This window comes from Scomber japonicus, chromosome 20, assembly GCF_027409825.1.
Source record: "Scomber japonicus isolate fScoJap1 chromosome 20, fScoJap1.pri, whole genome shotgun sequence".
In the NCBI taxonomy this organism is placed as follows: Eukaryota; Metazoa; Chordata; class Actinopteri; order Scombriformes; family Scombridae; genus Scomber; species Scomber japonicus.
The window spans coordinates 17,439,076-17,455,553 of record NC_070597.1 but is presented as its reverse complement, the minus strand read 5'-3'; the positions used below and the strand labels follow the sequence as shown (position 1 = coordinate 17,455,553).

Genomic DNA, 16,478 nt, shown 5'->3' with positions numbered 1-16,478 from the left:
AAACATTGATAATGGGCCGGTACTTTATTTACATGCTGCAAAAATGTGAGATGCCATTGCCACTGAATGCTGCTGCTTTTACTGTGTCATGACTGTGGTTTGTCAACAGAAGACAGGACACGTGGCTTTATTTGTATGCCTAAATCCCTACATGCTTTAATTACTGGACTACCAAGCATTAAGTGGAAAATTCATCATTCAACATCTACTGACCTAGCGCACAAATAATCAGAGAGAGAATGAACAAGTTCATTAAATTATCAGAATATGATTAAATCACTGAGCAAATAGAAAATGTATGATATAGTAAGAAAAAAGCTGTAAAATATTATAGTTTACAATAATTATTCACATTCAAAGGCTTTACATCTCAATACATACACAACATGGCCCCTGAACATGACTTCAATCCAAATATGATTCATATATTAGAATTTAAATAACACAGAATGAACTAGAGGCTAAACAATAGCCATCAAATAACCTTATACAAGAATAAAAATACAAAAACTGTATCCTAATATCATTGCATTACTTGCTTCAGATTTTAATAATACATCATCTGTACATCACAGTTCTAGTCAGTTACAAGTCAGGTAGAGTTTCCATACACAATGTAACCGACTGCCATCAACTTGATTCATACAATTTTTCTAACTAGAGGCAAACACTTCTCATGAGTGTTTCCTCAACTTTATAGACAGATACAGCAATTTCCTCGGTTATTTGGATCAGATAGATATCCTTTAACTGACATCCAACCACATCGAGCCCTGGGCCCCAGGGCCAGAGGGTCCTATTCACCTATACTCCAGTCACACACTGCACACACAGACTCAGCTGAAGGAAGAGGACCTTTGGATAGGACCTTAAGGTAATATGTCAAAAATTAAAAGCATTATGATAATACATATTGCTAAAACAAGAGCACAAGGTAAATCAATCGCTTTAATTTCTATTGGGCCAAACATCAGAATGGAAAAAAAAAGAAAAGAAAAAAAAGACGACGACCAGTGAGCCCGATGAGGCAGTTCTGCCATCTTGTCCAGGGACAAAAGCTTTACTGTGATTGCTTCCGAGAATGATAGTATGTGTATGTATCTCTGTTGATGAAGGTTTTCTGTTCAGCATGGGGTGGTCAGCACATAAGATTTTCTTTTCAATAGGACGTACTGAAGATGAGCAGACTATCCCACCAATAAAAATTAAAATAATGAAAAAAAAAAATAATTGAAGAATTCACACCACAAAGAAATAGCCAGTGAATGGTACAGAACAGCCAAATCATCCAATAATATTCGCTATGGTTGCCAATGCAGTCAAAAATACCCACCTTTAAACTTGAATAAACTATATCTCCAGTGCCCTAGGAGAGAGAAGCGGACAAGGCTGAGCTACAAAACTGGCCATGCAGGAAAGATAAGCAAGTTATGATTAGGAAGTACAAGCTAGTGGCATGTTTACCCGCCCCCTGTTAGCAATACATCCTCAGTAACGGCTATGGAAGGCTCACACTTATACAGAGACTGATTCAGACCCATGTCTCACTGCAGACCGGCACTCTGCTTTGTTACATCGAGACCTTAATTGGACTGCAATAAGCAAGTACCAGGAGACTAAAAAAACAAAAAAACAAAAAAAAAAAAAACAACTCAAATACCGTGGGAATATTTGGGCTCTGACAAAAATATATATAGGATTTGAGTTTGGTAAACGTGTGAGACTGAATCAGCTTACAGTATCTGTTACAACTATGGAGTATATGCAGTAGAAGTGGGGCTGACTACAGCTTGCACATATGATGTAGGATTAGGATATGGTTTAATTAAGATATCAGGATAGGCTCTGGTTCACAAAAGCTAGATTTTATGTTATGGTATCATTGAAGCAGGAAACCAGTCCTTGCATTTGAGATAGTCCTAGCGGTACCCAAGCTTGCGTCCCTCTACACACAAGCTTGCCCTTCTCCTTCCCCCTGCAGAATGTACAAAAAGCAGATGTGCATGGTGGTAGTCTTATCATCCATACATGGAAAAATGCAATAGAAGCCTCACAGAGAGCACAAAGAACAAGCAAAGCAACCCTGAATCCAAAGTTGTATTTTTCCCATGTTCTACTCAGGAAAACAAACAAGGTCTAGATGCCAGCGTCTCTAAGAGTTTGTTTACATTGCGGTGATGAAGGGCACTAAAGAGGGTGTTACTCTGCTCAGTGATTGGCCTCAGAGCTAAGAGGAGTGGCCACAGGAGGAACTGTGCCCCTATAGGCCAGGGTTTTGGTGCCTTTGATAGATCTTTCTCCACACTTCCTGGATCTTCTTGCACCATCTGTCAGCATTTCCGCTGGGGTCCATCAAATAGTATGTTCGGTTAGGCTACAAACATCACAAGAAAGGAAAAAACAAAACAAAAAAAAACACTATTAAAAAAAGTAAACCACATATGAGGAGAGATTCTAAACAGTGGACAAGTATCAACATGTTGCTGGAGGAAAATATGCTGGACAGACATCGGAAAGTCATGTACCGTGTGAACAAAGAAGGTTTTGAAGTTCTTGGCCTCAGGACGTAGCTCTAAGGACCAAGGAATCTCCCCTTTCAGGACCTTGTTGACAGGATCCACGTAGTACAGGTGTGGTCCTTCAGTGAGAAGCAGCTGTCTCCGTCGAGCAAACAGACCCTGCAATGGAATGCCACACGTCTCGAGACATTAGTTCACCAACAGAGGGGGCTACTAGGCCACAACACTTTCCTCGCCACAGCAGGGAATTCCCCTTTACTTTCTATAAGTCAGCAGTCAGAGCAATACTTCAGATACTGAGCCAACTGGAAAACCTGTTCAAACTGTACTTAGAAGCTATCAAAAAAACACAGCTACAGTGTAATCTAACTGTCAGAAAACTTGTCAAACTTGTCATATTTTTAAATATACAATAAATATGAAAAAATAAATGATATGGACAAGAATTCACCCACCTTTCGTTTGTCCACTGGGCCCATTTTCAGGATCAGGTTATTCTCAACAAACTGGTGCCTATGTGATCAAGCAAAAGCAGATTAACAACAACACCCTCCATTATACTCCTTCATCAATAACAAATGTGCATTGACAGCAACATAAATACTCATCTACAACATTATAATTGCAGTTAACTTAGTTTCACTTTTTGTTTTTTGGACATGCATAAGATTTCAATTCAAGAATGACTCAGATTTAAACGGACACAAACAGATTGTCAATCGTCAGGTGTTTACCAGGGGTTTCCAGTGGTTTGTTTGTCCAGCAATAGCAGCTTCTCCTCTTCAGTGAACTGCAGGTCCAGCTCAAAGGAGTTGTTGTCCAGGTCGTGGATGTACTGCTCAATGTTGCTGCTGGACCTCTGTGGGGGCGTGGATTCGTGTGGTGACAGGGAGTGTGATGAGCTGGATTGGGCCACCTGCATGTTGCTGAACTGGCTCAGGAGGTCGTCGTACTGTGGTTGGAAATAAGACAAGAGATGTTTGGCTGAGGATCTGTTTGTAAAACATTGTAACTTAAGCCTGCATTTGAATACAATTGATGCAATCAAAAAATAAAAAATAAGAGAGAATTAAAACATCTTACGTTCCCATAGCAGTCCTCATCATCCTCAGACATGGCTGGCAGGTATGGTGTCAGCTTGGGGGGTGTCTGTAGGTGTAGGTCACTCCAGGAGATGGTGTCAAAGAAGGGGTGCTGCCTCAAAGGGTCATACCCTCCCATCTCTTCACACCCAATCCGCTTTGAGGGGTCCAGTGACTGAAGGAAAAACAGATATGATGCGTTTTCATTCAGTGTACAAGCACTTAAATAACACTTAAATAACACTGGCACAGACAAATTTGTTTCCAAAGTTACATTTAATTGCATTTAACATGTATGAATTATTCCCTAAGATGACTTACCAAAAGCTGTTTGACAAGATCCTTGGCTCTTGGGAAGAATTTCTCTGGGAATTCATACTCCAACTTTATGATCTTCTGGAATATTAGGTACTCGTTTCTACATTAATGTATGAAACACACAAGGGAAATGGAGAAAAAAAAAACTGTTAAAAGAGTGTATAAAGTGAAATGTTGTTTGCTAGTGTGAAACTACTTACTCTCAAGCCCAGTAATTGTTGCACTTGAAATAACACTGAATAGTAAACTTGTTACCCACACATATTGTTGGGTGTTTTTGCCTATCTTAGACAGTCACATTGTAGAGAGTCAGTATATGAGGTATGACATGCAACAATGGTCCCCGTGCTGGAATCAAACGGTTATGTGGTATGTGCCCTAACACTTTGACTACCAAAGCACCCCTGATTGGCCATTATACAAGCATGAACTATTGACAATTAACTGAGTTGCAACAAAAACACTCCCATTATACTTACCCAGCTCTGAACGGTGGTAAACCAGCCACCAGCTGATAGATAATACATCCCAAGGCCCAGAGGTCAGAGCTAAGAGAAAAAAATGAACACAGAGTAATAAACTTAGTGATGTGATGCCAGGCTTATCTGTCAAAAAATGAAAACAATGATTAGCAAATGTACGAGCTGCATGATGACTAAACCTGATTACCTCTTGCAGGCTGATTTCTCCGTTAGCAGCTCTGGAGACACATACTGTGCTGTTCCAACAAAGGAGTTCGCTCTCGCTGCCAAAACATGAAAATAGATGGTAAAAAAAGAGACAGGATTGCGTTTATAGTGCTCACAGAATGTTAAATGCCATATTCATTATGCTAATGGTAATTGGCTGCACACTTTTATCCAACGCGCTTTACAATGTTTCTGCTGCTCATTCACTGATTCACACTCATACACCGATGGTAGAAAGCTACCTTGTAAGGTGGTAGCACAACCATCAGGAGCAAATTGGGATTCAGAATATTGACCACACTTCAACATGCGGACAGGAGGAGTCAGGGATCAAACCACTGACGTTCTGATTGTTGTTGTACCTTGCTTACTGTCCGATGATAACTGTTTTGCTGTTCCAAAATCTGTTATCTGGACGTGCATCTCTTCACTCAGAAGAATATTCTCTGGTTTCAGATCTCTGAAATGAACAGAGCAAGATATAAATTAAGTGGACAACACTTCACACGGTTTGATGATGCTAAGAAAATGCAAAAAGAACAGACAATGCATTATAAATAGTAAGAAAGTCTTACCTATGTATTATCCCCTTATTGTGTAAGTATTCTAGAGCACAAACTATTTCAGCGGAGTAGAATCTAGTGCAGGTCTCATCAAATGAACCAATTTTGCGAATGTATTTCAGGAGCTCTCCATTCTTAGCGTAGCTGAGACCAAAATCTAAAAAAAGCTAGTTAAGGATCACTGTGATTACAAGACATCTACACAAAACAACTGGTAAGTCTTTAACATACAATATTTCATGACAAATTCAATTTGTTTGAGGATACACAACTTCTCATCATCTTGAAATGTGAAGTAGAGCTTGACGAAGAATGGGTGATCTAGATTTGACATCAAATCCCTTTCTCTTTTCACGTACTGGGCTTTGTTCTCCTTCATAATATGCCGCTTCTCTAAAATCTTAACTGGAAAAGAGGAAAAAGGAAAGAAAACAGTAAGCAAAGTAGTAAAATACACTCAACAACTTTTCTATTTTAATAAATAAATGTAATTCCCTAAATTAACCAAAAGTTGGTGGATTACTACTTACTTGCATATTCTTTTGCCGTTAACTGCTCTCTTGCCAGGACAACCTTGAGAAAAATCAAACAAACAAAAAACAACAACATGGTATATTACTTTCATGACAGACGTAAGAGAAAATTTACCTCAAATGAATCACGTAACATTTACTCCAGTATAATTCAAAAGCTCAGTGGGATGTATTTGCATACCGTTGAGAAGGAGCCCTCTCCCAGTATCTTGCCAAATCTGAAGTCTTCTGGTTTCTTCTTGCGTGGCTGAGCAGCCGGCTGTGTGCGGAGGTCTGAGCCCTGGCTGCTGGCAGACGCTCCTACAGCACGGGCCCCTGAGGCCGAGCCCTCCATGCTGGGACAGTGGCTACTGCTTGCGCCTGGGATAGCAAGTGGCGAGCAGGAGTCAGGGTGGTTTCTTACCATTGATGGATGCGAGCAGGAACAAATGACAACGCTGGGCTGAATGGGCACAACATCATACTGGAAGAGAGAGAGAGAGAGAGGGAGCATTCAGAATATATTAGCAGGGTGATGTGGTTTAAATAGTACATCATCACTTGAAGAATATTAGGCACAGTGCATCCTTGCTTCAAACTGTCAAAGGGCACCATCTAATGCAGTCAAACACTAACACTGTAATTGCATTATTTGTCCCCTTCATCATTTTTAACAACAGGTGTGCCGGGCAAGTTAGGCTCAATAATGTCCGACAACCTTGAATCTTAAATCTTGGAATATAACAACAACTATGACAACTGCTTCCAATATCCATTTATATAACATCTGTTTATGGAAAATGTCACAATGTCTAGTTGGTGTTCAGCAGTTTGAGCTGTCATGTCAATGTATTTTCACCACTAATAAATAAGATGGCACATTAGTGACAGGAATTAAACAGAAGATACTGATATATTGCCCAGTCAAAATAATATATAGAATTTGTTACATTTATTGGTGCAGCAAACTGTAAAATTCAAACAATATAATGTCCTACAAAACAAGTTATTACCCAGCCTCTAGCTGAAAATGTGTACTTGACACTAGATGAGATGGGTCTTAGAGAATCTGGACCATATAGTGTACACACACACTTTCCAAAGTCGCCATATTAAATCTACTGTAGCTAAAAAAGCTTGACATGCATTCTAAAGTGAGACCACTTAAGGACCATAGTCAAAAATGATAAGGACATGTAACAACTATTGAAGAAGCCGCTTCTGAGCCTGGTGGTCCCACCCTCCACTTGACTAACTATGTCAATGATCCTGCTTTCATGTGACAACTGTTCTTACTACCTCAAACTCCACTGAACTTTGATCACGTACATAATGATTGTATGTACATGATCAAAATTGTCATGGCAGCTAACACAATAGTGGTGAGGAATACACCAAATGATAGCTGAACACTGTAAAGATAAACAGCGACAGGTTGTGCTTTCCGATTACTCGTTTTGTGCTTGTCCCAACTTTAGTTATTTTTAACTTACTGAACTACTATAACACACTGCTGTTCGGGTTACAACTCAAGTCAACGTTAGTTGAGTTGGCCTAGCTTTTTCTCATTCAAAACCAAGGTGTGGCCATTTAGCTGCCTTTATCCGGACTTGACTATATGGTTGCCTACTGGCCATATAACTATCTCCTGGCCATTTACTATTAATCATCCGTGTAGTGTTTGATAGAAAAACGCCAGCTAACATTAACATAACCCTGAGTACTCGGGCAGCATCAGGCCTGTGCGAACTTTCTCTGCTAGGAGGCTAGCGTTAGCTCCTGCTGCCTTGTCAAATAATGCCGGCCATCTCTGACAGCGAGTTATAAACTTACAGCCTGCAAATTAGCCAGCGTTCACGTTAGCAAGCCAGGTAACAACTAACTTCAAAACCCGTAACACCACTTTCACAGCGACGTTACTTTATCATACACAAAGTTATAGTGCCGTCATTAGTGTCGAATGTGACAGGTAAAAGGTTGACAAGTGAACTGCACAACGTTAACTTTAATAAAGCTTTCTAACCGAGAAGGTGGGACGTAATACGGCTAGCTACTGTTAGCTTAGCCAGTGGTGGCATCGCTCGGGAAAGCGCGAAGCTGTTTAGCTCATATTAGCCAACAGATACATAGCAAAGAGAAACTGCCCATACATCCTATAAAACTAACAGTAAGTGCTACGTCGGCGCCAAATCAGTCGAAGAAGCTAAAAACATCGCACGAAAGCCGAGTACAACGTAGCAAATGTTAAGTGTTGTGTTAGCCAACATTAGCTTGGAGCTAACGTTAAACGGTCTTTTGCGGCTAGCAGCGCTCTTCAACATGAAGGCCCGAGGTAACTATTTGTTGTCAAAACAGCCCCCACACTGCACATTTAGAGCACCGGCTTCGAGCTGATATTCAAGTTAAAGCTGCAACACTTACCAGCTGACTTGTAGCTCTTGCCATGAGAGTTTTCCGCGAGTATTTATTTGGAATAAAAATAATTAGAGAAGCTCCAGTAATGGCTGCCTCTGCGCCTTCATTTTCGAGCTGTGACGTCGTTCCACAACAATGTTACCGCAGGACAGCAGAGGAGAGTCCCGCTGTGTCCGCCCCCCCTCCGCCACATTTACAACATACTCTGCTTCATCTCACTGATGCAGTTGATCATTAAAAATACACACAGTGACATGTAGAAACTCTCTGTGCCGCTCTGGTGTAGTTTGATTAGTAATGCTTTGCAGCGAGGTTCATTTACACTACGGAGTATCAGGTTCACACTGGCAGAAAATATTTCTTTGAGGTGACGAGTCATAACATAACGAGAATAAAGTCGTAATTCCTGAATTTTTTAAAAAAATAATTAAGTGGTAATTATACTAAAAAATATATAATATTACAAGGATATGATCGTAAATCTACGAAGAGTCATACAATTACAACAATAACATTGTAATTGTACAAGAAAAAAGTCAATACAAGAATAAGGCTAATTCTCTAAGAAAAAGTTATAAAATTAGAAGAATGAAGTTATAATCCTACAAAAAAGTCATAACATTAAACAAATAAAGTGATTCTACAATAATAAAGTCATAATATTGCAAGAGCAATCATAATTCTACAATAAAAAGATATATTACAAGAAAAAAGTCAAAATATTACAAAAACAGTCGTAACTACAAAAGTCATTACAAAGTTACAATAAAGTATATACATTATGTATTATATGAGAAAATAGCTGCAAAATTACATGAATAAAGTCCTAATCCTCATATTATAAGAAATTGTATAAAGTTATAATTCAAAAGAAGTCATAATTCTATTTGAAAAAAGTCATACTACAAAAACAAAGTCTTAATTCTACAAGAAAAGTCATAAGAATTAAGTTGTCAATTTAAAGAAAGTCATATTATAATTATGATTCTACAAGGAAAAAGCAATAATACAAGAACAAAGTCACAATTTTATGAGGAAAATAGTAATAAAAACTTGAAATACAAGAATAAGTTATCTTATTCTAAAAGCAAAACAAGTTGTAATTCTACAAGAAAAAGGTCATAACGAAAATAAAGTCCTTATATCAGATATAGAAAGAGGGAATTTCTTCCAATCATTTAAAAATCCCAATACTTATAATAACAGAGCAGATATGTCAAACGATTAAGTATTTCTTTATTTATGAAACATATACCAGTAGTACTAGCCTACAAGTATTCTTCACAACTTTCTCCCCATTCCTCATTTCATCACAGGTAGCAGACTTCCCTGATATTTTCACTTGCACTCTCCATGTTATTAATTTTTCTCATAGCTTAAATTTATTCTCATAAAATGACAACTTTTTTATTGTAGGCCTCATATTACCATTTGAATATAATGACACAACTTTTTTCTCAAAATATTGACTCTCTTTTTTTCCTACATGTGACCTTAATACTCCAGGGTGCATCTACAAGTCTTATCTGCAGTTATAACTTTTATGTAAACAGTGTGAATTCACACAGCTCCCAACTCTGCTTTAACTGATCAAACCATTCAAGAGGTTTTACTGTCACATGAACAATACAGCAGTCGGCAACACTGAAGGCAGTGAAATTTGGCCTTTTTGTGTTCTAGTTCTTATTAGAATATTTAATAACAGAAAGAAATTTAAATATATACAAATATATATTGCATTGCACATAAGTATATTATAAATAAGTAATATATAAATAAGTGCATCATAATAACAAGATGTGATTATGTCACTATTGATCCAAACCAAACCATCCAATTTAAACTCTGACAACATCCCAATATGAAACTTAAACTGAATGAAGGATACAAATTTTAATTTATTTCATCTGCATTTAAATACAAAAAAACATACATTTATTGAGTTTTCATATTGTTTTGGTTATTTGTACAAAACTGGATAGCTCAAAAGAGCTTTCAACTTATGTAGAAGTAATGTTGAAAAACATTCACTAATCCTTGTATTAAATGGATTCAGTTTAAATGTGCTTTATCATGATTCTGTCTCTTCTTCTTCATTATGTGAGACTGTCGTTGACTCATCATTTTTTTCTGCTTTTTCATCTTCATCGTCCTCGTCCTCTGATGCATCAGTATCCTCACTAGAATCGTCTTCTGGGACACTAAACAGAGAAATGACACATGCATCTTAAACTCATAAGGGATACACAGATTTATTTTGTAAGAGTATACAAAAAGTTTTAATTTCTAATTTAAGTCTACTGTAAGTCACAACAGGTCACACAGTTGCAAATTTTACAGTTGTATGAAGTGACATAACCTCAGGGGAAAAAAACCCTGAGAATGCAGATGATACAATTGAACATAGTTGGCAGCAAAACTATGGGATCAATTCTGATACTGCATTCATCAATGAATGCGTCACCTCATTCTAGTAGAAGTTATTTAATGCCCTCGTGTGCAATACAAAACACTTACCACTGACGTCTGTTGAGATTCATACACTCCATTCCTGAGTCAACATCAAATGGATCTGTGAACAAGATACATTCTTAGCTTATGTTGAGAAGATCATTATTTCAACAACAAAGTCAGACACAAATAGCATCTCTCAATGTATGGGGCAACTTTCAACAGATGCAGAAAACAATGAGCCTGGTTCCAGACCTTTAAGGCCGTACTCACACTAGACCTGTTTGCCTTGTACCATGCCCGAGTATCATTGTCCCCAATTTTGCTTAGTTATATTACTTTTACATAATTTATGAAGCTTAAAATCTTTAAGAATGGTGTTGTATGATTTTAAGCATGAAGCAAAATCAATTAAACTTGATGTGTGAGAATAAACACAATGACCATCACCACTGTTACAAGAAAATATTGGGAAAACACACACACACTGAATGAGACCCCGACATATTTATCCCCCATTTTACCAAACTCCTCCTCCTCTGGTTTAGCTGTAAGATAATCCTGTTCTACAGCGAGCAGCTCTTCCTCTGACTGGCATGCAGCGTAGCGTTGCAGCAGGTCTTTATTCAGGTCCAGGAACACTGTCCCCCACTTGAATTTCTTCAACAAAAGCATTGCTAGTTCTTCAAAACCTGAACAGTCAAATACAGTGTGTCAGAATTTCGCCAATGTGTCAGCAACCATTTCAGAGTAACTACAAACAAAACCCACCAGCTCAAATCTTACCTACGATACAGAATGTGGCAGCAAACGCCTCAACACAAGATAACTTGCAAGGCTTGCCATAGTTGACGGGGTTCGCAGCTACGAGATACGGCAGTAACCTGGGATGACTTCCAATCATCTTACTGAAGGGAGTTTCCTCCAGTTTGGCCCAGGAGCAATCAATCACTGCTAATCCACTGTGGGCCACAATCTCTCTGTGAATGAAGACCCACACAATATTCTTTTACCACAAACTGTTTCATTCAAATTCATTAATGACACTAATTGAGAGCACTTGCACGCAAAAACCAATGGACAGATTAATAAAGTGCACAATTTTTATTTGATTTTTACATTTAACTGTTTTCTGTAGCACTTTATAACTTGTCTTGTGTATCATCAGCCTGAGCTATAATAAAGGGAAAAAAATACAGATGTACTCTTTGCAGGCTGGCAGAGATTGTAAATAGTGCAGCATGGAGGATGGAACTCAACACACCTGTCAGCTGGCGTCACATACTTTGTGCCCATTGGACTCAGTATGAGTCCGTTAAATCTCTGACTGAGGCGCAGGTTGCGCACAAATCCCTTGCGTACCAACTTTCTGCCAGTGCAACGTTTGGGATCACAGTGACCAAGTTCCCACATGGCAAGTGGACATGGCAGTTTGACCTGAGGAGCCTCTGCTCCCTCCTCCAGGTGAAGACTCGCTGAAAAAAACAACCAAGTGACAGTCAATAGAAGACACATTATGTTGTCAGTGTCAACACACTCAGGAACACACTCTTTCCTCAAATACATTGCTCTTCAACCAATTTATTCATCACATATTTGGTTGACAATGATGGTGTGCTGTCATATATCAAATCAGACAATTTTAAAATAACATGAATTGTCAACTTGTTACAACTATGAAATCATAACATTAATAAACCAACATGTCAATGCCTGATGGGTCTAAACTCATTTAAAGTCATATTTTAAATGATGTACATCTACTTTGTTAACAAAGGTTTACTTTTACAATTTTATGCTGGATAACCACTGTACTTTGTAAACTCTACTCAATATTAAATGCATCTTTACCTTCAAATGCAGAGTGCATTTCTTCTGTAAAGGCCTCTAAGGTTTTCCCTTTCATTTTGTGCGCTCTGTCTTTGCCCTTGTTGTCAGAGCGCACCATTTTGCCCTGTTTCTTTCGTCCCATGTTGCACCTAGTGGACAGCTAGTTATGTATTGTCTGATTACTGTCGCTGTTCAAACTAAACCGTAGCTGTTTACATGTTGCACGCTATTAGCCAGCCAGCTACCACGAGCATGTTTGAAAAAGATAATTGAAAGAAACAAATGTTTCGTATTTTATCGTCGCGTACACTCTTTACAAACCCACAGATATCATCACAATAAAAACTCGCATCAGTCGTGCTTTGTAAATAATTCAAAATACAGTTTAGTTGGTTTTCTCCACTTTGTATCGTGGACTTCACGTCGCAGTTGACGAAGCAGAGAGCGCATGCGTACATCTTATTTTACCTCACGTGATCTGTCACCTGACAAACGACCATCAAGTAGCTAAAAAACGAAAACCGGAAACACATTTTATTAGTCTTTCAAAAACAGCCATGCACTGTTTTTATAGTGGAGTATATGACTTATTAAGGCTGTGGATGGTCTGTGCGTCTCTTTTCAGTAAGTACTTGTACACTCCGCTCAGTGTACTCTGATATTATGATAGTAATGCCAAACCAGATGCGCCTCTTGTGTGGTAATTCAATTGAGTTGTGCTGTTTTATTGTTTTTTTTTACACAGTAAAACATGGAATCGCCGGTAAAATGAAGATAGTCGAGGAGCCAAACACATTTGGGTTCGTTATATATGTATTACCATTTAATATTGATCTCAGCAAGTCTTAACTTCTTTGCACTATTTGTGTCCTGTTTGCAGTCCACAGAAACTGTTTCACCTGTATAAAGTCATTCCTTGTGTATATTTTTGAAGATTATTGTTATTGTGTGTTAGTCACATTCCTAGTATGTGCTAATAAAGATGACCCTGATTCTGATAAAGCAAAAATGATGTCTGTCAGTGTGCTCCCACCCTTCTCTTTCTTCTTCTATTTCTTCTTAGCCCCCTTTATGTTCTGACAGATTGTTTTCTCTGTTCAGGTTGAACAATCCTTTTCTGGCTCAAGGAAACAGACTACAGCCTAAAGTTACACCAAATCCAGTGTCTGGTAAAAGAAAATAGTTTGACAGTTATTTACTCTTGTCTCTTTGTGTTGTGAAAGCAAATTATTTGTATAATTACTTCAAGCTGTTAAAAATGTACCTTTTGATCATCTAATCAATGGATTCACTAATCATGTCAGCACTCATGTCTCTCTCAAGGCCCTGCTCACCTTCATCGGTTGGCTGGAAAGTGCTTCAGTCTATCAGAGTCAACGTAAGTACTTAACTTTACATATCATGTCAGCATTACATTTTTATTCTTTTGTTTTGAATGTGGATTAGTTGATGTTATGTTATATCAGATAATCTAGAAAAACCAACATCATGATATTTGTGTGACTGCCTACTTTTCAGGTATAAATATGAATTCTGCCCATTTCACAACATCACTCAACACGAGCAGTCATTTAGATGGAACGCCTACAGTGGGATACTGGGGTAAGAAGCAGTAGAAACAACCTCTTACCATTAATGTAAATGTGAATAATTGGAATGTAGGCAGTAAATTGGAGTTGTGTTGTAAAAGCAGCCTCTTCTATTACAGGATCTGGCAGGAGTGGGAAATAGCAAACAACACTTTCACAGGCATGTGGATGAGAGACGGGGATACTTGCGGAACCAGAAACAGAGAAACAAAGGTTAGTAGGGTTTTAAATGTTTAAACTCATTCTGGTAGTTATTTAACTAGATTGACAGGCTACAAGTTTCCTCTGTCAGTGTCTCTGATTCTCAAATAGAAGACAGATTAAGTTGCAAATTCATCAGTTCGTATAAAACTGTAAATCTAGGCCCATGACAGTTAATTTAACTTTTTTTTAAGTAGTCACCTCAGAGCCATGACAGTTTTGAATCAAATATCCAATCAATAGATCAACCTAAAATCACTGTCACTGATTATGTGAACAGTGGAAAGCTTGTTTAAGTTGTGCTTTGTCATTTTTTCGGAAGGTGATTCTTATCTGCAGTGGGAACAGCAAACTTTCCGCAGTCTCAGAGCCCAGCACTTGTGTGTACTCACTAACCTTTGAGACGCCACTCGTTTGCCATCCACATTCTCTTTTAGGTAAGAGACTAAAGAACCATCTCATCACACAAGTAAGCAGGCTAAGTCAGTGATAATTGTGATTTATCATTCGTACGCTCTTTTTTTAAGTGTACCCGAGCCTGACTGATAATCTACAAAAGGAATGGGATGAAGCTGAGCAGGCTCGCTATGAAGGCCTTATTACTGAGCAGGTAAGAAGCAGTTTGAAACAACATGACTCATGCTATCCTGGTTCCTGAATAGTTCATATTCAATTTACATTCAGTTTCACTTCTTCACATCTCAACTGTCATTTTCATGTAAATTATCCTGTGTATATTTACTGCAGGGATATAATAATCTTCTGAGGGATATTTTTGAGGATGCTGGTTTCCTGAAGAGCCAAAAGGTAAAGGTGAAGCCGCCAGAGGTTATAGCCGATCCACAGACCGACAACTCTTTACAAAAATGTACTGAGGTGTGTATATTTACTACAAAGATTTAAGTACTTTTCCTAATAAAGACATACAAATATTACAGTACTGCTTCACATGTTCTACTTAATATATTTTTGTACAGGACCTTCAAAAACAGAGAGAAGAGATTGAAAGACTGCAAGCTCTCCTCAGTCAACACAATATTCCTTTTGATTCAAAGCCAGGTAAGTCAATTACGCAATCTTCACTCAATCAAGACAATCTTACTCAGTATGTAGTAAAACAGTTTTGTGTGTAATATCTTCTGTCATATGTCACAGATGAAGCAACGGCCACAGTGAGTGAGACGGGTAGGGATCAACACTTAAGAGGAGATAATGGCCTTATTGATCTACATTGAAAATCACCCACAGCGACAGCATCACCATCGCCACTCTTCATTCATATCTTTTATCACTTGACTGGGTTTGAAGATTTTGTTGGTCAGTGCGAGCGGCAGAGACACTGGCTGGACGCTGAGGAGACAGGACCGCAAATCAAATATTACCTGACAAGGGTGAAAGACACAAACTGAACTCATTTGAGGATTATGACATTGTTCCAGACTCTACAGCAGGAGTAAAACCTTTCAGAGGAACTACACAATGACACTCAGGCTTTTTTTTTCTCTCGTTTCAACAGAAAGGAAGCTCTTGTTTCATGTTGACATTGTGTAAACATGCAGCAGATTGAGAAATATTAAAAGGGATTTAAGAGAAAAAAGGAAAGTTTAAAGAGTAAAAAAAAAAAAGCAGCTTACTGTATTTATGTCTCAACACTTAAATGTCTTCAGGTGTTTTACACATATCATAAAAAGGAGGAAAAAATCTGTTATGGTTGAAGAATTATACTAATACCTTATTTATTTCCCAGGCTTTTCAAATGCACTAAAAACTGAATGTCTTATGTCAGACTGGAGACACTTTGAGGAAATACAACTACAAGGGCATATCTACAAGAATATTGGATTAAAATCAAAAAAATCTCTCCCGTTGGACTAAATAAAGAGCATTTTATTAAATTACTGTTATGTTTCATGTCTATTATTGTCAGAACAAAAGGAAAAAAGTTATGTAAATAAAATGTGACACAACAGCCTTCATCTACACCTCAGTTTCCTCCCTGTGACCCCAAAAGTTAAAGTATGAAACCATGTAGTAGTGTAGGAAGCACCTGACCCTGCAGCTGCTCTTTGTGACCTACATCTATACCTGTTTTGGCCACAAAGTGATTATAGGCACGAGGCAGCTTTGTTATATGTAATAGTGCGGTATGTGAAAGTTGTAATCAAATTATATAACTAAACCAAGAATACATCCACATAATAGATAAACACATCTAACACACACAAAGAGAATATAACCTACTCAGTTGGAAATAATCTTTTGGTATTTTTTATCATTATTATATCTTGAGTGTATGAGAAAAGTTACTC

General features: G+C 38.1%; 3 protein-coding genes across 4 annotated transcripts; 1 reads left to right on the top strand and 2 right to left on the bottom strand.

Moving 5' to 3' along the window:
- Positions 1-9: 9 nt before the first annotated feature.
- Positions 10-8,220, bottom strand: pdpk1b (3-phosphoinositide dependent protein kinase 1b). Its single transcript, XM_053341734.1, has 14 exons — positions 8,105-8,220; positions 5,886-6,167; positions 5,702-5,744; positions 5,439-5,576; positions 5,184-5,328; positions 4,971-5,068; positions 4,589-4,664; positions 4,399-4,467; positions 3,923-4,019; positions 3,603-3,776; positions 3,254-3,471; positions 2,975-3,032; positions 2,526-2,678; positions 10-2,374 (listed from the first exon to the last, which is right to left on the bottom strand). The coding sequence occupies exons 1-14, from the start codon at positions 8,126-8,128 to the stop codon at positions 2,261-2,263; spliced, it is 1,689 nt and encodes a 562-aa protein (XP_053197709.1). The 5' UTR covers positions 8,129-8,220; the 3' UTR covers positions 10-2,260.
- A 1,781-nt stretch (positions 8,221-10,001) lies between these two features.
- Positions 10,002-12,811, bottom strand: tsr3 (TSR3 ribosome maturation factor). Of its 2 annotated transcripts, XM_053341742.1 has the most exons (6): positions 12,401-12,811; positions 11,814-12,024; positions 11,336-11,529; positions 11,074-11,241; positions 10,616-10,670; positions 10,007-10,299 (listed from the first exon to the last, which is right to left on the bottom strand). In XM_053341742.1, the coding sequence occupies exons 1-6, from the start codon at positions 12,519-12,521 to the stop codon at positions 10,170-10,172; spliced, it is 879 nt and encodes a 292-aa protein (XP_053197717.1). In that variant the 5' UTR covers positions 12,522-12,811; the 3' UTR covers positions 10,007-10,169. The 2 variants fall into 2 exon arrangements, with proteins under 2 accessions (XP_053197718.1, XP_053197717.1); XM_053341743.1 differs by lacking the exon at positions 11,074-11,241 and having other exon boundaries at positions 10,002-10,299.
- A 67-nt stretch (positions 12,812-12,878) lies between these two features.
- gnptg (N-acetylglucosamine-1-phosphate transferase subunit gamma) lies at positions 12,879-16,375 on the top strand. Its single transcript, XM_053341741.1, has 11 exons — positions 12,879-13,003; positions 13,125-13,179; positions 13,481-13,548; positions 13,703-13,757; positions 13,898-13,981; positions 14,088-14,181; positions 14,492-14,606; positions 14,697-14,779; positions 14,917-15,045; positions 15,147-15,228; positions 15,325-16,375. The coding sequence occupies exons 1-11, from the start codon at positions 12,937-12,939 to the stop codon at positions 15,402-15,404; spliced, it is 912 nt and encodes a 303-aa protein (XP_053197716.1). The 5' UTR covers positions 12,879-12,936; the 3' UTR covers positions 15,405-16,375.
- Positions 16,376-16,478: the final 103 nt, after the last annotated feature.

Coding starts and splice junctions, on each gene's coding strand:
- pdpk1b (XM_053341734.1), bottom strand. CDS start 8,128: ATGGCAAGAGCTACAAGTCAGCTG. Junction 5,745..5,885: donor GAGAGGGCTCCTTCTCAACG/GTATGCAAATAC, acceptor ATTTTTCTCAAG/GTTGTCCTGGCAAGAGAGCA. Junction 5,577..5,701: donor AACGGCAAAAGAATATGCAA/GTAAGTAGTAAT, acceptor CCTCTTTTCCAG/TTAAGATTTTAGAGAAGCGG.
- tsr3 (XM_053341742.1), bottom strand. CDS start 12,521: ATGGGACGAAAGAAACAGGGCAAAATGGTGCGCTCTGACAACAAGGGC. Junction 12,025..12,400: donor AATGCACTCTGCATTTGAAG/GTAAAGATGCAT, acceptor TGTTTTTTTCAG/CGAGTCTTCACCTGGAGGAG. Junction 11,530..11,813: donor TATGTGACGCCAGCTGACAG/GTGTGTTGAGTT, acceptor CTTCATTCACAG/AGAGATTGTGGCCCACAGTG.
- gnptg (XM_053341741.1), top strand. CDS start 12,937: ATGCACTGTTTTTATAGTGGAGTATATGACTTATTAAGGCTGTGGATG. Junction 14,182..14,491: donor CCAGAAACAGAGAAACAAAG/GTTAGTAGGGTT, acceptor TTTTTTCGGAAG/GTGATTCTTATCTGCAGTGG. Junction 14,607..14,696: donor CCATCCACATTCTCTTTTAG/GTAAGAGACTAA, acceptor TCTTTTTTTAAG/TGTACCCGAGCCTGACTGAT.